We start from the raw sequence: 27,594 nt of genomic DNA on the forward strand, positions 1-27,594 counted from the left end.
GAACACCATGCACATAATACATTTTGGGAGGTATCATTAAAATTCAAACACCCAACAGTCATAAATGCTAAAAATACAACATGCAAGACATAAACATGTACAATGAATGTCTTTGCATGTCTATATATTGTTTGTTGTTATTAGCCTACTGTATAGGATATTGGTCTGAGCCCGAAGTTTGCTAATGGAAATCTAGATCTGAATTATATATTATTTTAGGAAAAAGTATTAGTTTGGCTTGCTTTAATTTTTGTAAACTATTTCACATTTGTTTTTGTTATCTTGAATGTATTTTTACTGCGCTATATGGTGTGTTCATTGGAAATCAATACTCGAAACCATGGTCCGCAGCAGCGATGGCTGGTGGCAAGACAGCAACGTTAATACAATCATATTAAAACATACACCTGACGAAAAACTTCTGGATCTTTCTAAGGACACAGCCAAGCGATCAAAACAACATAAAAGTTATAATAGGTAAATGAAATGTGTTTGCTACAACTGTAAAAAATTTTCATAATCACAACATTTTTTCTTTTGTCAAATCAACTTAAATAATTAACATAATATTTTAAGTTTCTGTTGATTAAACCAATCGACTTCATTGTATTAACTCAAATTTTTAATTTCAATGAACTCAGGCCACCAGGTAACTTACTTTTTTAATTTAAACCAACAATTCTTTTTTACAGTGTACATGAATTATTTACAATATTTCACGATTTCTAGTATTTGTACAGGCTTTACATCTTTATTTCAATGTTGTAATTAGCAATTCATTTAATTTTACCTGTGAAGCAGATTTGTAACGTGACGTGATTAATACAATTTTCTTAAGGGTCAAAAACATTTTTCTAATGGCACAGAAGACAGCATTTTTTAGTAAGTTATAATAGTTATTCAAATTAATGCACGGCATAGACTAATGTCCCTCACGAATAAATATCTCTTGAGAAAAACTGGCTGTCTAAAATTATAATATTATTTTCAATTTAAGTTATTATTATTATTATTTTAAATGATTATTGTCCTGGGTTCAATAGGGCGGCTGGCATAGTATCGCCTCTGCTTAAAAAGATGCAATCTAATCCTGTTTACATGAAATAAGCCTGCTCCCGAGCAGGTTTGAGTTTATGGAATAGCTGCTATGACAGCAACTCCGGGATGAGCTTCGAAGAACATAATCCTTGATCATGTCAAATTGTCAACAGTAAAATCCAGATAACTGAGTAATCTACCATGGCCCCAGGGTTAATCACAGGCTGCGTCCGAAAACTGGAAAATGCTGCCTTCTGAGGACACATTTCAAGGTAGTAAGGCATCAAGGCACGTCTGAATCCAATGTTAGCTTCACTTCCTCTCTCATGAGATACCTTCATCTGATCGATTTTTAAAGGAAGCATAGATGTATCCTTAGCTGCCTTTGATATCCCACAATCCTGTGCTTTCCATTCTGTGACAGTTGAGCTACAAAAATAAAGATGGCGTCCCAAGTTGCGTTTGCTGCTCAGTTTGTGTATAAATGTACGATTTTGATCAACATATTTAAATTTTGATATCATTTCTATCGAGAAATTACTACTGTAGTAATTAAATATTTGTTTAGTTCTCACCAAAGCTCGCGCTATATTGCTGTAGATCATTAAACTGTTACGCTGAGTGTTTCGTGAGGTACCTTCATGCACAAATGCTGCCGTACAAGTCATTCTCTTATAAGATAGCGAGGCAGCAAGACAGCTACCTAGGTTTTCGGACGCAGCCAAAGATACACTATGGCCCTCTAGTGGTTTAAAATCAAAACTGTATGCACTTTTTTGGAAGAACATTGTTTTTGTTGTGCTTTAGCTCTGCATGACTGTTAGAAAGCTAAATATGCACTGTAAAATTTTTCCAGGATTTCACAAGATATAACTGTAATATTTCACAGTTAATTACATTATTACCACTTCACAGGCTTTAACTGTGATAATTCACAATATAATACCGTATTTAGACTTTTACTGTGAAAATAATGCAGGCGCGGGGCTTTTACAAGAAACTACTGTGAATGCCGTCTTTTTTGACTTTTTTGAGTGGCAACTGCGGCAGCGTCATCAGAGCGTCATCAGAGCTCTCTGATCTACGTGGTCCCATTCGGTGGATTCAGACAGCGGTAAGTGTTTAAATGTCAAACTTTATCAATTTGATGTTTTTTTATATGATAGTGCATGTAATTTAAAAGTATGAACCAAATTAGCGTTAGTTGTAGGTTCTGTTGTCATGTTTTTGTAACTTAGCTGGAGCAGACTCGCGTCGACGTTTAAGCGCGCAAATTTGAAAAGACGTTGGTTGTAGTGTTAATTATACCGTATTAAGTTAACTGTGAGATGTCTGATTAGATACACCGTCGAACATTTAACTTTAGCTTTACTTAAAGCTTATATTAGTTACTCTTAACAGCGTTCTCTCTTTTACCACAGCTTCTACATTGACCGACGATACATAAAGTTATAAGGTAAGATGTGGCCTTAATGTGGGTATTATGACAGTTATTATCAACTAGATAAATTATGGTGTTTGTGGATTTGGGCAAAGGTGGATTAAATTCATCTAAAATTAGTAACTTTATAATTTTCTTCCCTGCTGTGTGTGTGAAACGGAACAGCCGTTGTCTTTCTGGTCAACAGAAAAATGAAGTGCGCATGTCCATGTATTTTTTTTTTTTTTTTATCTTGTCTCTGGAATTTTCCACTGCCAAAATAAATGTTTTGCGCGGCAGTTTTCCCGCTGTTAGACCAATGTGCACTTATCTGTGTTTTGCCAGTACATTAATGTTGGTTATAACTAGACAGTCCAAAGTAATTGCAGTGATTTGTATCTGTAGGATATACGTTTGTAATTATTGTCTTTTAATCGTCATCTGGTAATGGTGTTTGTATATTCAACTTAAATACAAACCGTATAGTTTAGTTTCCAGTAGCCTACAGGGTGGTGATGTAGCTTTCTAGCTACACTACACACTGTTCATTTTAAAGTTAAAAACCCGAGTAGTCCTTAATAGATTCTATATTTTCACATTTATCTTTAACTAATGTGTATATATTGTTCATTACTTTTTATGTGGTTCAGTAGTCTTTAGTAATTTAGGTGTGGGTGATCCAAATACAGGAGATCGTATTCGTTTTAATTCTCCGTTTCTAAACGAAAACGCAGTAGTGTGGACGGGGCCTTAATTTGTGTTTCTGTGCTGGAGACCAGACCAGATTAGACCAGAGACAAAGCTTAAAAAAAGTCAGAAACAACTAGAAAACTGGGTGCTTTATTGTGAAAAAGATATAAGAAATGAAATGTTTATCATATCATCTGTGAACGGAGTAATAATTCTAGGAGGAAGAGTACAAGTAGAAACAGCCATAGGGAGATGGAGAGGCAACAGGCTCTTACTCCATCCTCTGCAAACGGAACATGTAAATTATGTAAATTGTTGTGTGCGAATGCTTTGCCTAGGTAAATCACACACCTCTACTTTGGTGAAGGTCTATTCTTGACTGTGTTTGTGATGGAAATGTTTTTCAGTTCAGTTCCATGCATTTTTTTCTGAATTACAGTACTTACACCTGAATTACACCTTTGTTTAAACTGAGCTAACTTTAGTTTGACTCTGTACTGCAAAAGCAGTGACCCACTGAAGGTGATGACTGGGAACTGACACCTTTTTCATCACACTTGAATTAAACTAACAGGTTTCTTCTGTCTTTTTGTTTGTAGGTGCTTCTTGGGCATCAACCCAGAGACAGGCACAAAATCTAAGAGGCAGAGAGGTCACATGAACCAGCAAGTCTGCACTCTTATCAGGAAGCTCATTGACTTCGAATGGATGTCAATCTAATGTAAACTGTGTTCCAATTTAAGAACGGACTAATGAAACACAGTATCTGTGTTAAAGGAACACGCTGACTTTTTGTGACTTTATCTTATTCCCCGTATCCCCCAGAGTTCGATAAGTCTATACATACCCTTCTCATCTCCGTGCTTGCCGTAAATCTGTCTGAGGCACCCACCGCTAGCCTAGCTTAGCACAAACACTACACTAAAACGGCTCCAGCTAGCATACTGCTCCCAATAAGTGACAAAATAACGCCAACATTTTCCTATTTACATGTTGTGATTTGCATAGTTACAGTGACTCTAACCATCTTCTAACCGTATAAATACTGGGAACTATATTCTCAGAATATACTTGGGAAGTAGCAGTGCTTCACCTTCTGAGAATTTAGTTCCCAGTATGTTTATGGTTAGAAGATGGCTGTCTCATGTGACCTTGTTATTTGTACACGCTGTGACTATACAAATCACAACACGTAAATAGGAAAATGTTGGCGTTATTTTGTCACTTATTGGGATCACTATGCTAGCTGGATCCATTTACCTCCAGTCTTTGTGCTAAGCTAGGCTAGCGATGGGTGCGTCAAATAACACTTACAGAACGCACAGAGATGAAAAAGGTATGTATGGACTTATCTAACTCTGGGGGATACTGTGAATAAGCTAAAGTCCCAAAAAGTCGGAGTGTTCCTTTAAGCTAGATGTAGTTATGCAGTAAGAAGTTTACTGAAGCTATTAAAGGGTTAGTTCACCCAAAATTGAAAAATCTGTCATTAATTACATCCCCTCATGATGTTCCAAACACAAGAATTTTGTTCTACACAAATTAAGAAAATTTTAAGCAATCTGAGAGCTTTCTGATCCCACCTATAGACTACTATGTTATAACCATTTTCAAGTCCGAAAGGTAGTAAAACCATCGTTAAAATAATAATGACTACAGTGGTTCAACCTCAATGTTATGATGCGACGAGAATACTTTTGTGCGCAATGCAATCACATGCATGATCGAGAACACATCACGTGAAACGCATCGGATACTGGCACAGAAAGGAAAAAAATTGTTGAATCAAGTCGGTATTCTATTTTGTGTTGTTTTGTTTCTGCGCAGTAAAAGTATTCTCGTCACTTCATAACATTAAGGTTTAACCACTGTATACATATGGACTATTTTAACAATCTTTCCTGGCCTTGAAAGTAAAATAATTGCTGTCCATGGAGGATACAGAAAGCTCTCGGATTTCTTAAAATATCTTAATTTGTGTTCCAAAGATTTTTGGGGTGAACTATCCCTTTAATGTGTTCTATAGTGTCTCCTGATTCAATGTAGAGTTTAGATAGACTGCAAAATAAATGTGTAAAATTAATTGTTTTTACGTTTATTTGAATTTAACATGCCTTGACGTCTAAAAAACGTCAAATTTACAGTACTTTACAATATTTTTAAGTGTAAATTTACATTACTTGCTACTGTGTTGAATTACTATGCAATTTAGCATGCAATTTTTACTTAAAGGGTTAGTTCACCCAAAAATGAAAATTCTGTCAGTAATTACTCACCCTCATGTTGTTCCAACCCCGTAAGACCTTCGTTCATCTTCGGAACACAAATTAAGATATTTTTGATTAAATCTGAGAGCTGTCTCACTCCTCCATAGGCTTCTAAGGGACTGAAACTTGCTGGCCCAGAAAATGTATTAAAGACATCGTTAATATAGTCCAAGTGACTACAGTGGCTCAATCTTAAGTTTATAAAGCGACGAGAATACTTTTTGTGCGCAAAACCCCCCCAAAAATAATGACTTTATTCCACTATTTTTTCGGGTGAATTCATGTAGTATAACAGCGTAGCGCTTCTGTGTAATATGTCACATGCATCACACACATGACCAGCGTCGGCCAATAGTGAGCATACGTGTGACGTATAACACAGAAGCGCTACGCTGTTATACTACAAGAAAAAACTCAAGGCCCACAGAGAAGGAAATGAATTGTGGAATAAAGTTTTTTTTTTTTTTTTTTTTTTTACGCACAAAGTATTCTCGCTTTATAAACTTAAGATTGAGCTACTGGAGTCACTTGGACTAAAGATATCTTTAATACATTTTTCTGGGCCAGCAAGTTTCAAACCCTTAGAAGCCGATGGAGGAGTGATCCAGCTCTCAGATTTCATCAAAAATATCTTAATTTGTGCTCTGTAATTACTGACAGAATTTTCATTTTTGGGTGAACTAACCTTTTAACCTCAATCATGTTACTTTCAGTCCTGTTACTCACGTGAAAAATAATAGGACTGGGTAAAAGTAACAGGAGTGATAAGAGTCCTGGTTTGTTGATTTAATATTAATTAAGAGTACTATTCACATAATTTTTTTTAAATAGTTGAAATTACTTAAATTGTAGACATTTTAGGATTAGTGTTACAATGCGAGCACCATACTTACAGGAGTCAGTCCACCACAGAGTAACTTAAACTTTTTGTCTTTCTTATCTTTTGTATATAGTGGATAGAACCCACACTATGCAGGTGCCAGCTGCGATGGAAGGAGCGAGACACCTGCGACCCTCTCTATTCCCACCTTTTTGTCTTTTCTTACATCTCTCTCCCTCACTCTCTCTTCTCTGTCTCCTTCTTTCTCTTTTGACACACGTTCCTGTTACCCAGTGTCAATCCCTGTTGCCCAGTGTTTTATTCATGTAATTAAATTGTATTTTACTTCTAAAAAATAAAAGTTATGTCACTGTTTTTATCAGTTTTGTTTGGTCCTTCATTTATGCTAAATCACAGTAATAGATAGACATTCACAGTTATGTACAATAATTCTACAGCTGCTTACTGCTAAATTACAGTAATAGATAGACTAATTTCACAGTTAAATACATGAATTCTACAGCTGCTTACTGTTAAATTACAGTAATACATAGACACCAACTGTAATTTCACAGTTAAATACATTAATTCTACAGCAGCTTACCGCTAAATCACAGTAATGCGATGTCATAATTACTGTGAAGTCACAGTATACAGCTGTCATTTCACAATAATTTACTGTAAAAATGTTACAGTAACTTACTGTGAAAGTCATGCAATTATTAACCTGCAATTTATTGTAAATTTACAGTCAAATAATTAACAGTGTGGCAGTTTATCTGTTCAATAAAATACCTTACTTGTTGAGTAATAAAAACACCACGTCACTTTTACAACATTTCAGATCCAGACCATCTCTGAAAAGCCAATCCAAGAATTTCACTTTTCCAGGTGCTACAATGTAACTATGTCACCACAACAAACGTTTGGTCATCAGATTACTGCTGCGTTCACACCATGTTGTAATTACAGAGGTCTCGAGATGACAGCACGTGACGTTTTATTCAGAGCTGTTACAAGTACAGGTCTCTGCAGGACAGTAATAGGAGTTACCAGATCAGTGGGCGAGGCCATAAACAGAGGGGTGTTTCTGAGAGCGTTACCTGATTTGCCCACATCAGGGTGTGGGTAGGGTTTAGGTGTGGGGTAGGGTGAAGGGGATCATTTTCATTGCATGATTTATAAACACCCACCAGTTTGAAAACACCCACAAACTCAGAAACACCCAATTTTGTTCCGCAGAGACCTCATACTCAGCTGTTCTTGGATTGGGAATTATGCATTTCTAAGGCACCACTATCAATGTCTAAATTAATCTGCAATGGTCAGGTGGTACAGCGGTCACATGGTAGAAGTAGGAGCTCTCAGAAAACTATATTACAAGTTGTTTTTATGAGCTCTATGAGGACATGAATGCTTTTTACAATTTGAAATCACATAATTGCGGTAATTATGACATAGCGTGAACGCACCTTATGTTGCAGTTACGTAACAATCACGTATTTCTGTTAGCAGGAACATCGCTTTTTTTAAAATAAAAAACAGATGATTCTACAGAGGTTCAAGATTTAGCGTGCTCATTCATTGTGACAACAAACCTGTGCCACTCCCACACCATACATGCATCGAAGGCTGCGTCCCAATTCAGAGGCATATCCAGCCTTGAAAATCTTAAGCCTTGAGAATGATTCATTTAGAGACCTTTGACCCAAGCTGGTTCACACCACTAAAGAGGACTAGGAGTGACTCTTAAATAAAATGTATAATTTATCAATTTAATAATTCAAACATAAAATGTAAATAAATTAATACACTTATTCAGTTCATGTTTTAAATTAATGTTAATTATTTATCTGCTTTCAAAACAAACAAACAGACAAACCAAAAGTTTTCAAAACTGCCCAATGTAAAGATTAGTTTGATAACTTTCATCAAAAGCATGGTAGCATAACAGCCTAGTACAATGCACCATTTGTATTCCTGGCATGCGAGGCTCGGCCTCAATGGTGAGGCCACCATAGAGGTGCATAACTTTACATCCAACAGCTCGGCACAGCACTGCCATACAATGATACAGTACTGTATGTAAAAGTTGTTTATGAACTGTCTTTACAAGTCTAAAATATTTTTATTCATAAAAATCTCATTTGCATAATCAGTTCAAGCAGTTCATCTTCTTTCATCTCTCCAGGCTGTTGATTAATGACACACAGCCTGCACCCTCCATATTGTAATATCTTTGCAAATAAGCAATAAGTGTCATGATTCCTGTCAGTTCCTGGACTACACTTCCCATAATCCTCCCTGCCTGTCACATGCAAACTCCACCTAATCATCATTTGCCACATATACCTGTAGCCTATTATCTGGACTATTTCAGACTCACTCACACACCTGCTGCGTCCGAAAACCGAGGTAGCTGTCTTGCTGCCTCGCTGTCTTATAAGAGAATGACTTGTACGGCAGCATTTGTGCATGAAGGTACCTCACGAAATTGATTTTGGACAGACTTCTGAGGCAGCGTAACAGTTTAATGATCTACAGCAATATAGCGCGAGCTTTGGTGAAAACTAAACAAATATTTAATTACTACAGTAGTAATTTCTCGATAGAAATGATATCAAAATTGAAATATGTTGATCAAAATCGTACATTTATACACAAACTGAGCAGCAAACGCAACTTTTGGATGCCATCTTTATTTTTCTAGCTCAACTGTCACAGAATGGAAAGCACAGGATTGTGGGATATCAAAGGCAGCTAAGGATACATCTATGCTTCCTTCAAAAATTGATCTAAGGAAGGTATCTCATGAGAGAGGAAGTGATGCTAACATTGGATTCGGACGTGCCTTGATGCCTTACTACCTTGAAATGTGTCCTCGGAAGGCAGCATTTTCCAGTTTTCGGACGCAGCCACCACCTCATGGCGAAGTCTTGTTAACTCTGTTACATTTCTGAGCGTTGCCTGCCTCCCTGCCTGCCCATCTACTGCCTGAAGATCTACTGCCTGAACTGTGACCACGATTCTGCCTGTCCCTTGCTGTTCCTGTTTACCCCTGTTTTGACCTGGCCTGTACGACTACGCTCTTATAAAAGCTTGAAATTGGATCCCTGCCTGAGTCCCGCTTTGTTACAGAAGACTTTGCCAACCAAGATCCAGCGGCTTCTACGAGCGTTTCCAGCCTCAGCATGGACCCAGCAATACGTCTCGTCCGTCTTCGTCAAGGTAATTGTACCCTCGAGGGCCATATTCAGAAGTTTCTGGATATGGCTTACTTATCTGACCTGCCTGACTGTGCTCTCATTGACTTCTTCGGTTATGGATTAAAGGAACCACTAAAGGACTATTTAGTCACTAATGGTCCCCGAGGGTCGTTCATGGAATTTTTGGACTTTGCCCTGCTCACAGTTGTTTCACTTTTTACTGTGGGTGTCACGGAGTAACGCGACACCTCGTCTCCTCATGTAATGGCTGCCGCTATAGAGAACACTCACAAAATGGCAGTCACAACAACAACACAGAGTCAAATCATGAGCAAAGTCAAGTCACAGCTGATCTTCATGAGAAAAGTCAAGTCACAGATGATCTTCATGAGCAAAGTCAAGTCACAGATGATCTTCATGAGCAAAGTCAAGCCACAGTTGATCTTCCAGAGCCATGTCGCGCCTCCGCTGATCGGCCAGAGTCACGTCGCGCCTCCGCTGATCGGCCAGAGTCACGTCCCACCTCACACTTCACACCCAAGTTCGCCGGTTGCAACGCACCCAAATTCGCCAGGTTGCAACGCACCCAAATTCGGCAGATTGCAACGCACCCAAGTTTGCCAGTTGCAACGCACCCAAGTTCGTCGGTTGCAACGCACTCAAGTCCACCAGTGTCTGCGGACAAGATGGCCACTCCGCCTGTGTCTACAGACAAGATGACTGCTCCAGTCTTCGCCGAGCCCGCTCCAGACTCTGCACCCAAGCCCGAGTCAGCTCCAGACTCCGCACCCGTGCTCCTTGCCCTGCCGGCGCCACCTCAGTTCCTTGCCCTGACAGCACCACCTCAGCTCCTTGCCCTGTGGGGAGCTTGTGGGTGGGGACCTTGCACAGCCATGGCCATCAACTGCCTTGGCCACCTATAGACTTTAACTCACCATGGTCATCTACGGACTCTGTCCTGCCGTGGCTGCCCGAGCCACCTGACCTGCCGTGGTTTCCTGACACTCCTGACCTGCCATGGCTGCACGACTCTCCTGATCCGCCTTGGTATCCCAAGGCTCCCAAACTGCTATGGCCGCCCACGGCCTCTGACCCGCCGTGGCTGCCAGACACTACTGACCCACCGTGGCTGGCCGACACTCCTGACCTGCCATGGCTACCCATGGCACCTGACCCACCGTGGCTGCCCAAGTTCCTGGACCTGCATTGGAGACCCCGTTCCGGTCTGCCAACAGGTCTCCAATGCACCCACCCCCCCTCCCTATCCATGCCATTTACGTTGCAAGGACGCGCCTTCCGGAAGGGGGGCGTTATGTCACGATTCCTGTCAGTTCCTGGACTACACTTCCCATAATCCTTCCTGCCTGTCACATGCACACTCCACACCAATCATCATTTGCCACATACACCTGTAGCCTATTATATGGACTATTTAAGACTCACTCACACACCACCTCATGGCGATGTCTTGTTAACTCGGTTACATTTCTGAGCATTGTTATTTTGTCTGCCTGTTTGTCACCGATCCAGTCTGTTACCCGTTTATGATTCTCTGCTGCATACCTTTGGACTGTGTATTGTTTCCTTACCTGTGAGTGATATCTGCCTGCCCCGATCTACTACCTGAACTGTGACCACGATTCTGCCTGTCTCTTGCTGTTCCTGTTTACCCCTGTTTTGACCTGGGCAGCATTCCCCAAAAGCATCGTAAGCCTAAGTTGATCGTAGCTACAATGGAGCTACAATCAGTTTAGGCTTACGATGCTTTTGGGAAACTCTGCCCTGGCCTGTACGACTACGCTCTTATCTAATAAAAACTTGCAATTGGATCCCTGCCTGAGTCCCACTTCGTTACAATAAGACTGTCATCTGTTTGCCATGCATGTTTTTAAGAAAGCTGGTGGTGCTATATTGCATGTTAGCCTTATTTGTTTTAGGGTTTTAGTTTATAAACATATTAAATGTTGCCTTTTAGTCAATATTATAGTCAAAACAGTAAAAAAAATGTGGGTATTTCTTACACTGAAAAATATTCCAATTAACAGTTTTGCAATGAATGATTAAAAAGGAAATGTGAAGCTCCTGGACTTAAGTCAAATGTATAATCCATATAGAATTAAGTTAAATTGTTAAATATGAAAGAGTCATTGACATAATGTTATTTGTTTTGTTGTTGTTGTTGTAGTTTTTTTTAATCCAAATTACAATAAAATGCAGTTCATATCAGATAACTTACTTTTGAAATTAATTAAAACTAGGCCTTTTTTTTTTTTTTTTGGTACTTAACCAAAATGTCTAGGTATAAACTGACCAGTGATTTTTTTAAAGTGTCATTAAAGGGATAGTTCACCCAAAAATGAAAATTCTTTCATACTCACCCTCAAGTTGTTCCAAACCTGTATACATTTCTTTGTTCTGCTAAACACAAAATGGAAGACATTTTGATGAAAGTTTGTATCTTGTTCCTGATTAGAAAAATTGGAAGACGTATCTTTTTCGCCAGCACTTGACCCAGTAATAGTAGCACTTACCTTGATTTCTATTTTCCTTCCATCTATTTGTGTATTGTGATTTAAAAAAAATAAATAAATAAAAAATAAATAAATAAATAAAATTCTTGCTACGAGCACTTTATTGTCATAACTGTGACTTCACTCAGCACTTGTGTACTGTTGTTCTCATGTTGATTTGATTGATTCTACTATTCTCATTTGTAAGTCGCTTTGGATAAAAGCGTCTGCTAAATGTAAATGTAAAAATGTAAATGTATCCAGGCCACTTCGGGGCACCATTGACTTTCTATAGTAGGAAAAGAAATACTATGGCAGTCAATGGTGCCCCAGAACTGTCACATTCTTCAAAATATCTTCTTCTGTGTTCAACAGAACAAAGAAATGTATAGAGGTTTGGAACAACCTGAGGGTGAGTAAATGGTGACAGAATTTTCATTTTTGGGTGAACTATCCCTTTAATGGAAAACATTAAAACAGAGAGGACTTCACCCAAATAAAACATCTAAATATTCATAGCTCAAATTTTTAAATATCATGAATGTTTACATTTAAGCATGATTTTTTTCAATAAAAAAATAAAAAATAGGCCTAATGATTTACTTGCACTGTAGGCTATGTGTGCAAATTATTTTAGTGCTTTTTAATTATTGACATTTAAATTTATCTAAATATATTTTTTTTAAAGCATGAAACCAACATTAATATATACATATATATAAAATAATTTTAAGAGCCTGAAACGTGTTATATATTAAAAGATACATTTACCTTTTTATAATCGCTGACTTATTTGTCATTGACCAAAACAAAAGTTTTGACTTTCTGTCACTGTTAAATCAAAACATTGAGGCGGAAGTGGGGAAAGAAGCGCAGAGTTAAGTGACGGTGTGAGTGAGGTAAACATCCTCCCACTAACGCTTTTTCAAATTTGTGAGGGAAAGTGAGTCCGTGCGGAGCGCGAGCGCGTCCCACAATGCACTCGCCGCTCAGCGGGAAACCAAAATGGCGAGAGCTAGCCAGCAAAACCAGCCGTTTACCATAATGTAAAACACTTCATTCGTTTGAATCATCTCGCTAAAGCAGCAGCATCTCGATTCAAGACGGAGTTCTTGTTGCCCGTTTATGGTGTAGTTCTTTGTGTTTGCGCGACATTGTAACCTGGGAAAGTGGCCGAATGAGGTAAGAGAGATCCAGACATGAATCAGTCTGTTACAATACAGCAAGGGGGTGTGCGGGGGGCTTTCATCTTTCACTTTAACAGCAGGGTAAAAATTACTGGTTTGAAACATGCGTTTTCTGATGCCAGTGAAACAAACTCTTCAGGCTTTTAAACGGGAGGCTTTTATTTGATGGCACATTGTTTTGAATGACAAATCCTGCTAGCTCTCTCCAGCTATGCTGCTAACAAAAGAGGCTTTTTGCTTTCACTGTCATTCTCTATGGGCGCTTCACTGACCAGCCAATACAAAGTGCATTCAGTCCCAGAGAAGATCCCTCGCCGATTTTACAAGTGAAACACCTCTAAAATGTGCTCGAGGATAGTCTGATACCACATTTACAGCCTGAATTGTTTATTTGAGCATGTGCAAACTACTTTTTTTGTGTTAGAGTAAGCAGAAGTAAGGTTGAATCATGTTTTTCATGAGGTGTTTTGCTCACTTGACAGAGACTCAGCAAGTGCAGATAACCTGGCCGCCCATCAAAAGACACCTCCAAATCGCCAACACAAGTTTCCGGTGCCCTTGTCACGATTTCCCCTGAAAGATGGGCTGACCGACACAGCCAGGCTCGCCAACAAGTTCGAAGAAGGGCAGGACGTCCTGGCCCGATGGTCAGATGGCCTGTTTTACCTGGGAACCATCTCCAAGGTGTGTAAGGGATAAAATACAATCAGACGATGATTATATAAATAAATGGACATCAGATATTGATATGAGTGAATTATATGAAAAGAAATTGACAGCAGAAGGATGTAAGAATGAAAATGGCAAAGCTATGTAACGTTAGGTAGTCAGTTGCCAGATGTTCATACAGTTTAATGGTCATTTTACAAATGTACTTAATCAGAGTCAAGTATTCCGGAGTGAAGCTTAATAATGTGCAACAGTTGGGTTCTAGAAGTGAAAATCCCATTATTTTTCTCCATAGGGGAATAGATCTTGAACAATAACTTTCCGACCTACTGTGAACTCTGAGGTTGTTAATTGATGGTATTTGCTTAGTTGAAGCCATCAGCTTGCATTATTTAAATCGTATTTTTTAAATAACCGTGTTTAACAGCAGAATTCTAGGTGATTAATATTATCTGTGATTCTCCACCATTCAGAAAGTTGCAACAAATTAAATATGTGTGTATTAAAAGTGTAAAAAAAAACAAAAAAAAACATAATGGAGATATAATTCATTTTGAAGTTTTATTAAGTGTTAACAATGAAATTTGGTTTTTATAATCAATTAACACTGCTTTTACCAAATTACACGTTTGGTTACTTTCAAACAATGCTAGCAAAAGGCCAGTCAAACATTTTATATTTAGTACAAGTTTTTAAAATATTACAACATTTTCCATGTTTTACAGCGGTTGTATCGAATGACCTGATGTTTCGGGACATGCGTATGAGCAAGTCAAAACATGAATTTTTCAAATAGACAGTTAGTTACTTTGCTTCATGATCATGTGGTCCTTTGCAGGTGTCTGAATGATGTCACATCCTATAACATGATATTGCCCACATGATCCAAAACGGTCCATTTATGTTGGTTACTCCGAATGACATCAATGAAATTCATTTTTCTGGAAATTTTTACTCATAACAAAGCAATGACTTCTACACACAATTTTAATACCATTTTGCACTATGCTGATATGTGGTGTTATAAAATCATGCCAGAATAAAAAACATCTACATTTATTACATTTTAAGATATTTTAATCTCAAATGATTAAATGGCTGTATTGGCCTTTGGACAGGTAAACAGAATGACGTTTTTACACTTCAAAATCTTTAAAATACCTTTATATGTAGTAAAATATAATTAACCTTTTGGGTTCAATAGACGAGTTCTAGTTGAACTACCTTACATACTTTGGATGTCATATCTTTGTTTTTTATTATTATTAAGGCCTTTTGGAAAACAAAAATGCTGCATTGACCCACATATGTATATGTGTGTATATATATATATTTATGTATATGTGTATATATTTTTTGTCATTAAATAGACTTGCACCTTTGTCTTTTTTTAGAATACTTTTTTTGCTTTATATCAAAGTTAGTAGTCTTTTTTTTAAATCCTTATAAGAAAAGTGAATGGGGAAAAACGCTCCTTGAACCAAGGCTACTGTAAAAGTAGGCAGGCACTTTTTTTAACTCTATAATCACACTATAATCACCCAAATGGCTGCCTCTATCTAGAGTAATCAGAACTTCTTTTGATTAATGCTTTCCACAGATAGATAAACATAAGCATCGCTGCTTTGTGATTTTTGAAGATCAGTCTAAATCCTGGGTTCTGTGGAAGGACATTCAGACAGGTAAATGCAAACTGTTTTACATTCATTGTGATTGAAGAATGCTAATATCCTGTTACCCGTCTTTTGTGTCTTGATGGCATTTTTGAAGTGAGTCTCAAAGTGAGAAGATCTTATCATGAACATCCTGACTTAGATTTATGGACTTGTGAGCACACCCGTCCACTGACTGATTCTATGACTGGCTCTTTTTTGCTATGAAATAACATTTACACGTCATATTCCTTCTCTCATCACCCTCTCTCATTTTAATAGAAGATGGGTCAGTTCTTCTATTATACTGCTTCTTTCATGCTGTCTGACTTGTGGTTTTGCTGTTTGCCGCCTTTTGGTTTCTCTTCCCTATCTCCTTCATTCAGCCTGAGTTATCTCTTAATTTGTCCCTGACAGTTGACAGACCTCAGAGTCTCCAGGCTTACACAAACTGTAAGTTCCACATCGAGCCAGGAGACGAGAATAGGGAAGGTACCTATGGCTTCTGTCGCTGTATCTCTTGGTAACATTTCAATGAAGGCGTTCATGCATACGCATAAAAGAAACTTGCTCGTAGTTTTTTCTTCAGTTCATATTTGTTTCATGTGGCAGTTGCAGTGAAGTATTTCACTGTGGTGTTCACCATCATTGATGGTTGTGAGCTATAGCACACCTTTCCCCCTTTTGTGAAGTGGTTTGTACATTTTTCATTAGAAGTTCAGAATTATTTTGGAGCAACCCCCCCCCCCCCCTTTTTAGACAACTTTTGACCTTCTGAATGCAGTCTCTCCCCTTCTCACAAATGTAGTCACTGTTCCCATAAGACAGTCGTGTACAGCCGCACACTTGTTCATTTCTTTGTTTGTTCCTTCTTTCAGGGGACAGTGGAGGGGAAATGCTCTGCTCTATATGTCAGAATGAAAGCTCTGAGCCCCCCAATGAAATAGTCATCTGTGACAAATGTGGACAAGGTAGACTGTCTCTATCTTTCTTGTAAATCTGAGTCACTTCTTTCAACCACATTAGGGATTGAGTTGCAGATTTCACTGCTGACTATATCTTCCACAGGATACCATCAGCTATGCCATGCTCCTATAATCGACCCCAGTGTTATTGCCTCTGATGACAAATGGCTCTGCAGACAGTGTGTGTTCGCCACAACAACAAAGGTTTGTTGATGCCATGTGCACTCCTGTTTTAAGAAATATTTTAATTGCATAATATTTAGGGGTGTCCAGCAGCCTATGACACTCTTCTCGTCATGTACAGGGTTTTCAATGTGCAGACAGGATGCTGCATATTTGATCATGTCAAAAACTCCTCTTCACCCATTGTTTTCGAATATTAAATGACCTGTAGGAGACCACCAGCTCATAAGTCTTTTAAAGGTGCCCTTGAATGAAAAATTGAATTTACCTTGGCATAGTTAAATAACAAGAGTTCAGTACATGGAAATGACATACAGTGAGTCTCAAACATCATTGTTTCCTCCTCCTTGTGTAAATCTCATTTGTTTAAAAGACCTCAGAAGAACAGGCGAATCTCAACATAACACCGACTGTTACGTAACAGTCGGGGTGTACACCCCCAACATTTGCATATGCCAGCCCATGATCCCAACATTATCATTATGAAAGGCATTAGAAAAGGGCAAAACGTCTGGAGGTGCATAGTTGAATCAACAGACTAGGTAAGCAAGCAAGAACAACAGCGAAAAATGGCAGATGGAGCAATAATAACTGACATGATCCATGATAACATGATATTTTTAGGGATATTTGTAAATTGTCTTTCTAAATGTTTCGTTAGCATGTTGCTAATATAATGTTAAATGAGGTTAAAGTTACCATCGTTTCTTACTGTATTCACGGAGACAAGAGCCATCGCTATTTTCATTTTTAAACACTTGCAGTCTGTATAATTCATAAACACAACTTCATTCTTTATAAATCTCTCCAGCAGTGTGTAATGTTAGCTTTAGCCACGCAGCATAGCCTCAAACTCATTCAGAATCAAATGTAAACAATATAACAGTATACAATACTCACATAATCCGACGCATGCATGCCGCATGCATGCCAAACACTTTGTAAAGATCCATTTTGAGGGTTATATTAGCTGTGTAAACTTTGTTAGGGCACTGTTTAAGGCAAGCGCGAGCTCTGTGGGCGGAGAGCATGGGATTAAAAGGGGCCACAGCATAAATCGGTGCGTTTATAATGATGCCCCAAAATAGGCAGTTTAAAAAGCTGAAACTTCAGACACATTCAGGGGACTCCTTAGACTTATATTACATCTTTTAAAAACATAATCTAGGGCACCTTTTAAAGCTAATTCCTGACACTGTCACAACAGATGTTTACCATAACCTTCATTCTTCCATGGGGGATGTGGGTTTAGTTAAAGGAATACATCAATAGTTTTCCACACATGGTGGGTTAGGGTTCCCACGCATCCTGGAACTCTAACCCACCGCATGGAACACATGGAAAATTAGAGAAAATTAAAAATATCCTGGAAAAATGTTCAAGAACAAACAGTTTACAATTGCTCCAAAACAATTAACGGTAGTAGCAGAAAACGCTATTTTCAGGGACGCAGAGAGAAGTATTCTGTGACGCTGTCTTGTGTTGGCAGTTGCAGGAGCTAGGAATTAAGTGCTCAAATGTTTGCAGCGAATGTGGGCACATTCATAATATTTATTCTTGCAAACTAATAATTTTGATACTGTATATGCAAGAGGTTGGTATGGCAAACTACATCATCCATTACAGCTTTGGCCCAAGAAAGGGTAGCAAATTGATATGTAAAGTTGCGTTCGCAGACTGAACGCAACTGGCTCTGACTGGACACGTTTGAGCGCGATCAGTCAAGTATCAATTTACATTCATAATCGGCCTTACAATCGTTAAGTGTGTGCACGGCTTAAATAAGTTAATAACTTACATTTTATTAAAAAAATATTGTTTCACCAACAAAAACAGTTCAAAACAAAACCAGAGCAGAACGTTTCTTAGCAACATGGTGTTTCTGAATGAATCTACAATTTTGAACAAATCGTTTGAGAAAGTGATTCAATGACCTGTTCATAAAGACCGTCATTTGCTTTGTTCGTAAATGAGTGTTTTCAATTTATAGTTTGAAAGATTGACTCTAATTACTCACTTAAGTCTGCTGCCACATACTGGTGGTGTTAGTTTAATTTTAAAAGATTATATATATATATATATATATATATATATTTCAAAATTGTATTTATTTTAATGCATTAAACTCATAGCATTATTTATTTTGTAATATGTTGTTTATTTTTTATATCACACAAAATTGTATAAGCAATCATTAGTAATAATCTATTTGAATAGTTTTTTTAATACATGAATACATTATAACAATTTAAGATGAATATAGAAAGTGTGCTTTACAAAAAAGCCAATGAAGTACAAAGACAAGTTTAAAAGATCATGATCTTGATTCAAACACCCACACGATCTCATTCCTAAATGACAATGATTTGCCTGTGTCTATTAAACCTTTTACAAAAGCACACTGGAAAATTTGCATTTGTGTTGGTGCTGCCGCTGAACCAGAGAGAGCAGAGAGTTACAAACATTCTTATTATTACAGAAGTACTGGGATGAAAGATTATAGTTCGGATATAAACACTGATGTCTACGGAAGTGATCAAAATAGAGAAAATAACCTTTTGAAAATAACTTGGGCTTCAAATAACGATCATATCATTATATCTTTTATGCCACTAGTTGTCTATTAAAAATGTATTTGTCATTGAATCATTCATTCAAGAGATTCATTTAAAAATACGGTGAAAAGTAATTTAAAAATACAGGATCCGAAATTAACTTTTTGCCAAACCTGCCAATTTTAGTTCATCATAAATTTAATGGATTTTGACAAAAAAAATCTTACTGAACTTTTGAACAGTAGTATTAAATACAGCCAACGCCTTAGAAGTCCCAGGACACTCTACATGTTTTTTCTGGTACGACTACAAGGGATATGTAAAGCCTGTTTTGAATAAATCTCCAGAGTTCTGACTCCACCTAAGAATTGAGTGACTCCATATGCAGGCCAGAGGCATGTTTATCTGTCATGAAGTGTTGTGGTTGTATCTCTGAAATCATAGAGAGGCGGTGCACTGAAGAAGGGGCCAAATGCCAAAGCCCTACAGGAAATGAAGCAGTCTCTGCCATACGCCCTTGAAGATTTAGTGTGGGACCAGGGCCACAAGACCAACATCCAGCAATGCTACTGCTACTGCGGAGGTCCTGGCGAGTGAGTGCAGCACACAGACACCATTACTGAAAAACACTTTTGCGTGATATAGCTCTTAGGATAATCCCCATCGCAAATTGCAGAGGATTGTAGATACAGAATAACCCCTGCAGGAAGTAGAATTGTAATGACACTTTCTCCTCACACAGTTGGTATCTGAAGATGTTGCAGTGTAATAAGTGTAAACAGTGGTTTCATGAAGCCTGCATCCAGTGTTTTCAGAAGCCCATGCTCTTTGGAGACAGGTGAAGTACTGCTCTCGAATCATACGAATAAAGAAACCCAATGGTTGATATCTTGTTGTTTTAATACAATTTCTGTCTTTACTCTCAGGTTCTATCTATTTATTTGTTCCGTTTGTAATAGTGGACCAGAGTACCTCAAACGCCTGCCTCTCAGATGGTGAGTTTTGGGCTATTTTTTTAACACTTGGTTCAATTGCTGCAGTGTGAAAGTGACCATAAGTGATACTGAAGCCAAAAAATCTAAATGTTTGGAAGGTATACACAATAATTGTAATTTGTGTTTTTATTCCTTCATTGGTTGATTGGATATTTAATGATTCATCCTCATTTCCTCCCTTTTTACATTAGATAAGCTTTTGTCATTATCTAACGCTCATTTAAAGTTCATTCTTACACTCTTCAAACACTAATTATAACCATTTATAACAATAGTAACACTGTTAAATATAATCTTGATCAAATATCGGAATCAATATACATTTTTCATGCTGTACATTATAATGTTGTGGTGTCCAAATTAATTTGTAGCATTTAAAAATGTAAAATAATAGTGATAAAACAGTTGATATTTAATTATTTATTATTATTTTATTTATACAATATAGTATATAGAACTTTAATATCGGTCATATCGGTTTTCAGCCATAACAAAAATAATTATTGACCAGAATTTTGGTACATATCTAAATATCGTTTTAAATAGTTTCACAGAGGATTTTTGTGTTTCATCATATGTGTTCATTTGCAGGGAAGATGTTGCACACCTGAGCCTGTATAACCTGAGTGTAATTCATAAAAAGAAATACTTTGACTCTGAGCTTGAACTGATGACTTACATCAATGAAAACTGGGATAGGCTTCAGCTTGGCGAGGTATCATTCTGTTTTGTGGATTTTGTTATTGCACTAATGTTCAACTAGTGTTAATGTTGCTTTATTTCATTTCTGGCTTTGTACCTCCAGCTTGCAGATACCCCAAGAGCAGAGCGATATGAATGCATTCTGGACGCACTTAACAGCAACCTCAACATGTGAGTTTTATCTGTTTGCTCATCATGGGCATTCTAACTTGATACAGTAGAGTTTGAATTAATTTATCTCGCCCTTTTAGTTTATGGAGCCAATGAGCTTTTAATGTGATCCAAACTTTAAAAGTGCATTATAATAGAAACAATACAAAGTCCTTGGACATTTAAAGTAAGTCAAGTCAAGTTTAATTATACATTCCCACAAAGTATTTTATCATATATTGGGCTCTGCACTTTGTGAGGGCTTTGGAACACAAGCAGGACATAGCGTCTCTCATCTCATATTTTCATGACTTCTTTGTCAACGTTTCATTAATTTGTTCTCTTTTTAAATTAAAACTAAGGTTACTACAATCGTGGCCATAATTTAACTAAAATTAGGGAACGAATTCTTAATTTGTGTCCACAATCTATCTTCTCTGCAAAAATAGAGGGTGAGACGGTATGGGTTTGGGAAAAAGAAACAAGATTGCATATCCAGTGGAATACCACTTGGAGTATTGTTTAATTCATGGAAATTTGAGTAGCAACCCCGCAAAACGGAACACAAAGCTCTTATGGCTTAATTCAAATTTATGGGCTCATGTTCCTCTCTGTTTCAACGTTAATTCAAATGTTCCATGGTCGTGATGTAACATTTGCTTGCTATCCAGTTATTTCTCTTGTAAACAAAACTTTGTACTTTACTTGTCAAAATATTCACATCTGAGTGCTCTCCCCTCAAAACAATATTATTAAAAACCACGTTAAGTATTGTATATACATGATATATACTTAGAATAATTGTGTAAGTAGTAAAGCAACACAAACACAAACGGGCGTTTTAAGTTTAGAAACATTTTGAGTCACCCCTCCCTTGCCTCACAGTGGTTTGGTCCACCGCACACGTCACATTTGTGTGTGTACAAGGCCGGTGGCGCCGGCGGGAGAGAACAGTTCTTCAGACTGTAGTTGAGAAGAGTTTCAGTAAGTAGGCTGTCAAGGCTATTTTATTCAAAAACATCGGATGAAGTGATTATTTTCTTAATACAGACGATGCTGAGTAATTAATCATAACCAAAAAGAGGAGATGATATATTTTTTCAGTGAGTCCGCTATGTTAGCTATTATAATGTTACCTAGCTTGTTTGGTAGCTTGTTGGATAGTAAGTCACCAACTACAACTAACGTTGTGATAAGCATACTATATACTGTATGTAAGTATAGTATACTGTATGCTTATTACAGTGTACTGTATGTGTGAACTGTACGGTCCATGTTTTGGAACATAGAACCAAAGAGAAACATTGAGCATCTATGCTACACTAATAATAGTAGTAAGGTTTTCTTCTGTGTAACATTACATATATCCTTAAGTCAATTTTATTAAAAATTTTGGCTGTATTATTTGTGTCCCCTTCAAAAAAAGTTCTTGAGAAATTTTATGATCCCCCCCCCCCCCCCATTTGCAACAATTTATTTTTTTAAACACGTACAGATTGTTTCTATGCAGTTAATTCTTTAATTTTTCTTACACTTGAAATGTGATTTGCACATTTACAAAGCTGACAATGTGAACGTAGTCTTTGACCTGGTGGGTTCTAGGTTCATGTCAGGGAAAGAGATAAAGAAGAAGAAGCACCTGTTTGGATTACGAATTCGCTTCCCACCGGCCCCCCAGAGCTCCGAGCTCCTGTCAGACCGAGAGCCAGAAAAAGCTTCCCATGAGATCAAAATCAAAGGTAGAAAGGCCTCCAAACCCCTTCTTTCATCCAGGTTAGTAATCACTTGTTTCTTGCTTAATATTTTAATAAAACATTTTTAATATCATTTAAATTATATTGCATACTATTATGTAAATTTATTATAATTATTATATTTCTTAAACTTAGTATTTAAATTGTTATAGCATTGTCACTAATGGAGCAGTGAAGAAAGGAAAGAGGAAGCATCACACACACTCCTTAGAGATGTTGGCAAAATTGAGAAGATCAAGTGAACTATTGGCACAGGTAAGTGAGATGATTTTTTTTTTTTTTACATGCCTTGTTGGTTTTATTTTATGACTACTCTAAAAAGATTTATGTTGAACATAACATTTTGGGTTCTTTTTTTTTTTTTTTTTAAATGAAGAATAATGGGAAGTTTCCAACTCTAGACAGTAACTCAATAGACCTGATGGCTTCAAAAAGGTGAGACGGTGATTAATACAAATTGAATCTTGTAGTGTTTGAAATGATGCCAAATTACATTTATTAAATTACAGAAACATTTTTCCCTATATTTTTTTTGTGCCAAAAGTGAAAAATCTTTGCCTTCATCAAGTACCTCAGATGTTGAATCCGTTGGTGCCACCAGCACCAGTGAAACTACCTCAACCAGCCTCTCAAGGCAGTCCAGGTGATTTACTTTTCATTTTTCAATTTGTGACATTATTTTCATGACATTTATTCACCCTACATATTGTAAATATGTCCAAACAAATATATACACTTAAACTACCATTTAAAAGTTTGGGGTGAGTAAAATTATATATAATTAATATATAATAATGCATCCTTTCTTTTTCCAGAAAGGATGCATGAAATTTATCAAAAGTGACCGTAAAGAATAAAGACATTTATAATGTCTAAAAAGACTTTTTTTTATTTTTATTTTACTTTCTATTCATTGAAGAATCCTGGAAAAAAAAATGCATCATTTTTCACAAAAATATTAAGCAGCACAACTTTTTTCAACAATGATAATGAGAAATGTTTCTTGAGCAGCAAACCAGCGTATTATTACAATGATTTCTGAAGGATCATGTGACACTGGAGTAATGATGTTGAAAATTCAGCTTTGCCATCACAAATAATTTGTTTACAACAAATTATAATTTTCTACAGAATTTTTTTAATGTATATATCTGTTCATTTATGCTTATTTTCATTTGATATGTTTTTATAACAGTAATTTAATTTAGTAATTTTGTGTGTTGGCAATTCATGTAATGTATAAAAAAAATGTAATTAACAATTTGTTGTGCAAAAAAGAAGCCAACAGTAAAAGAGTTTCAGGCTTCTATGTAATACATATGCGGACCCCTACCATATATACAAAATGTCAGGCTTTTGAACAATTAAGTGTGACATGTTCCCTGTTCATCTCCAGTTTGGGCAGTCCGAGCGGACCACGCACTGGATGCTTATGGCCCACCTTCACGCAGCCCCCACTAAAGAGGCGCCGGGGACGTCCGCGAAGAGCACTGCAGCCCCCAAATCCAGAGATTCCTCCACCCTGCAACCCAGAGCCGCAACCTGGCAACAACGTCCCCGAGCCCAGCCCCCTCCCCTCCTGCCTCTACAGCGGCATGGACATCCTGCAGGGCCTGGACCCTGACACCCAGCTCAACCACCTCAAGAGCTCCATCAGCACTTACTTTGGAGCCGCGGGTCGCTTGGCCTGTGGGGAGAAGTACCGCGTACTCGCTCGCCGTGTCACTAACGACGGCAAAGTACAGTACTTGGTGGAATGGGAGGGTGTCACTGCCTCCTGAGCTTCGTATGGGTGTACTTCTGGTGAAGGTGATACAGCCCGCTTTGGCCCTAGTAATGTACTATATTTTGTGACAAGTAAGGAGGGAAAAGCAGTGATTGTGACTGAATGTATGACATGCATGGATGACTGAGGTAATTGAGGGGCCTTAGGACTACCAAGATGAAGAGGTGAGACTTTGTAGAGTTTTGTGTATGTGACCTGTCTCTGTGGAAATTCAAACAGACTGCCTTCATATGGACTAGATTCACACACTGAAGGTGGCTGTAGTTTCAGGTTGAAGACATAATCAATTCACTACTATGTGAAAATAACCTGAGTCCTTGCTTTTTGTCTCTAATGTGCAGGTGCCTTAAGGTGTTGTGAAACAGATACTGTATATGCTGCTGGGGACTGAGGATTTTTTTTCCCTACTTATTCAGTTAAATATTTTCTCATAGCTCAAATTGCCAAGAAGAGAGAGCGCTATTGTCAGGAGGGCACTTTTATTTACATTTCAATTGATTGCACAGAAGCTCTCATTCTGAACACCCAGTATTGTCTCATCTTAGTTTAAACAGCCTAGCTTGTGATTTTCATTATAAAATGAGATTATGGTGTTAAAAAAAACCTATGGAAAATGGTTAATTTCTTTCATGCCACAAAACAAAAATTAAAAATATGTTTAGCATTAATATTTACATCAAATCGTGGTGTTTTCTGGGACATTCAACAAATTCCTAGCTGGCTAATAGAAAGTTTTGTTTATAATTTCTTTATAATTTTATAATAAACTAATTAATTATAATTAATTAGTTTATTATTAATCTTTTTAATATGTATATCTTCAAAGCATATGACAGCGCTGTAGCGTTAGGAGGTCTTCATATATCCCCCCTTTAAAAAAAACTTCAGCTGTTGATATCTGCCATGAGAATATAAGTTCTAAAGTTTGATGTTTATTTTTTTTTTTAGGTCAAGTACCATTTTAGTTTATTTTCTTCATATAAACAATTTTAAATCTGTCTAATTTTCTTTCTTTTTTTTTGTGGGGGAAGGATAGTTATTTGTATTTTTTGTTATACTATGCAACGAATTCAACAGATCTGTGCATTTTTTTTATTCTATTTTATTAGCAGCTTCAGCTTCACATTACAATCAGAAAATGGCAGCAATAGTTTTGTTACAATTGACTCAGGCTTTTTGTGGTGCTATTTATTGCTTTCAAACAGTGTACACTAACAAACTGTCCATTTGCGAGAGCACTCAGGATACTTTACAGCTTCACTGTAAGATTTGATAGGACATCCAAATGAGATTTTCAATTCTCGACTTTGTATTTTCATACATTTCTAAAAGTTTTGTTCAATTTAGGTGGAATTGTTTTATTTTGACCTGAGAATGCCCTGTTCTCCATAATATTATCTTACCCCTTGCAGAGGGTGGAAGTAGCGTTGGTATCAGGAAAGCTTTTGACTTAAACATTAATACCTCCTTGTTTTGAGAGAACAAATTCCTATAAATATTAAGCTCTTGTTATGTTATGTGTATGAATCATTATTCAGTTGGTGTACCAGTGTTAGTAAAGCTTGCTTTGTATTTTACTGGCTTTGAGCAGGCTCCTTTAGCCAAAGAATAAAGATCTCAAACCTTATTGGTGTGACTGGCTGTTTTTGTATGGAGGACCAGGAGTGCCACTTAAATTTAATTAATTGATTCTTCTTTTTATTTTTAATAATTCAAACATAAAAATGTATATAAATGAATCACTTTTTATATGGGCAAATTAATAGACATATTTAAAGTTGTTTATTTAATTCCTGTTTTTAAATGTAGTTTAAAAAACGAGTTTATATGTTGTGGCCGCGACAAAACTAAATGAACCGAACATGTCCCCTCCCGGTCACCGTACTAACTGTCCAATGACAGTGAGTGTTACAAGTGAGAGAGGATTGGCTCTTCAAATTGAGGCGAAAGTTGATTGGTTGCTCCCACGTGTGTACTGTCCAGTGACATTTTACCACTCGATTGACAAATGGATAAAGAAAAGCATTTGGCAAACCGACAAAGAAAAGCATTTGGTAAATAGAGTGCCTCAGGGATGACGTGTTTTTGTAGGCCAACCCGGATGTTAGCGGCGCACTGGTTCCCTCGGTTGAAAAGCTGCATTCACGTCACCTCGTATTTACCGGAATCTTGAAATGACAACACGTGACATTATATTCAGAGCTGTTCACGTCCGTTTGGTCCTTGGACTTGGAATTATGCGTTTCCATGGCACTACTATCAACGCCTAATAAATCAATCTACAGCGGTCAGGTGGTACAGCGGCCACGTGGTACATCTGGGAGCTTTCAGAAAACTCCCAGCTTACAAGCTGTAATTACGAGCTCTACGAGGACGTGAACGCTTTTTACAAGCTAAAATCTTGTAACTACAGGAATTACGAGGCCGCGTGAACGCACCTTAAGCCTATGCATTTTTCCCATAGACTTTTGGAAAATCGCAGAAAATAAGCTCTGTGTTTAACAAAGGGTTATGACACTTACACGTTTTGTCTATCAAGATAATCTTTACAAGTTAACATTTATAGATTTTGAAGCCTAAATAAAGTGGTCAGATATAAAAGGCTAACAGTAGGCTATAAACGGACTACAAAACACCATGGTCGCGGATCAACGTCGTCACTCCAAGCTTCCTCAAACTATATTTAGAAAACAACTTGCTCAACATGCTCGCTGATTATGATCTGTGCTGTTATGAATACTTTTCCACTTTTTCATGAGAAATGCTGTCCAAATGTCCCGTTTTTAATGATGACGTCTGAAGTCCCCGCCAAAGGAAGTAGTCCCTTTTAGCAATTTGTTAGCAACCGCCGATTTTAAGACACAGTAAAAGTTTAAAAAATCACAAGTGTCAATCAATAACTGGTGTGTTTTATGTCATAGATCAAAACGTGAAAGTATTTAGAGGCTTTGTTAACCACATACCTTATTTCAGGCAATTTAGCAAAAACCCATATACTTTATGGCGTTGGAACCGGAAGTCCTAAAATGCTAACTCGCATCCGGG

General features: G+C 37.4%; 1 protein-coding gene and 1 long non-coding RNA gene across 10 annotated transcripts; both read left to right on the forward strand.

The window, feature by feature from the left end:
- Nucleotides 1–1,896: 1,896 nt before the first annotated feature.
- LOC137002377 (uncharacterized) lies at nt 1,897–6,505 on the forward strand. The gene is made up of 4 exons (XR_010891848.1): nt 1,897–2,152; nt 2,460–2,494; nt 3,748–3,869; nt 6,369–6,505. It is a non-coding gene; the product is annotated as an uncharacterized lncRNA (long non-coding RNA).
- Nucleotides 6,506–12,922: 6,417 nt separating this feature from the next.
- Nucleotides 12,923–26,146, forward strand: mtf2 (metal response element binding transcription factor 2). Of its 9 annotated transcripts, none has more exons than XM_067363602.1 (16): nt 12,923–13,133; nt 13,621–13,822; nt 15,408–15,489; nt 15,877–15,951; nt 16,338–16,430; nt 16,528–16,628; nt 19,607–19,755; nt 19,905–20,000; nt 20,089–20,157; nt 20,749–20,872; nt 20,963–21,030; nt 22,612–22,782; nt 22,916–23,018; nt 23,140–23,198; nt 23,308–23,406; nt 24,160–26,146. In XM_067363602.1, exons 1-16 carry the CDS (start codon nt 13,129–13,131, stop codon nt 24,542–24,544), a joined length of 1,881 nt encoding a protein of 626 aa, XP_067219703.1. In that variant the 5' UTR covers nt 12,923–13,128; the 3' UTR covers nt 24,545–26,146. The 9 variants fall into 9 exon arrangements, with proteins under 9 accessions (XP_067219703.1, XP_067219704.1, XP_067219705.1 ...); XM_067363603.1 differs by having other exon boundaries at nt 20,122–20,157; XM_067363604.1 differs by lacking the exon at nt 15,877–15,951.
- Nucleotides 26,147–27,594: the final 1,448 nt, after the last annotated feature.

This window comes from Chanodichthys erythropterus, chromosome 16 (genome assembly GCF_024489055.1).
Source record: "Chanodichthys erythropterus isolate Z2021 chromosome 16, ASM2448905v1, whole genome shotgun sequence".
In the NCBI taxonomy this organism is placed as follows: domain Eukaryota; kingdom Metazoa; phylum Chordata; class Actinopteri; order Cypriniformes; family Xenocyprididae; genus Chanodichthys; species Chanodichthys erythropterus.

What these genes read in the sequence shown, in the direction of transcription:
- mtf2 (XM_067363602.1), top strand. An exon ending in AAACGCCTGCCTCTCAGATG is followed by an intron (nt 20,158 to 20,748) that starts GTGAGTTTTGGG and finishes GTTCATTTGCAG; the next exon opens with GGAAGATGTTGCACACCTGA. An exon ending in AGCCTCTCAAGGCAGTCCAG is followed by an intron (nt 23,407 to 24,159) that starts GTGATTTACTTT and finishes GTTCATCTCCAG; the next exon opens with TTTGGGCAGTCCGAGCGGAC.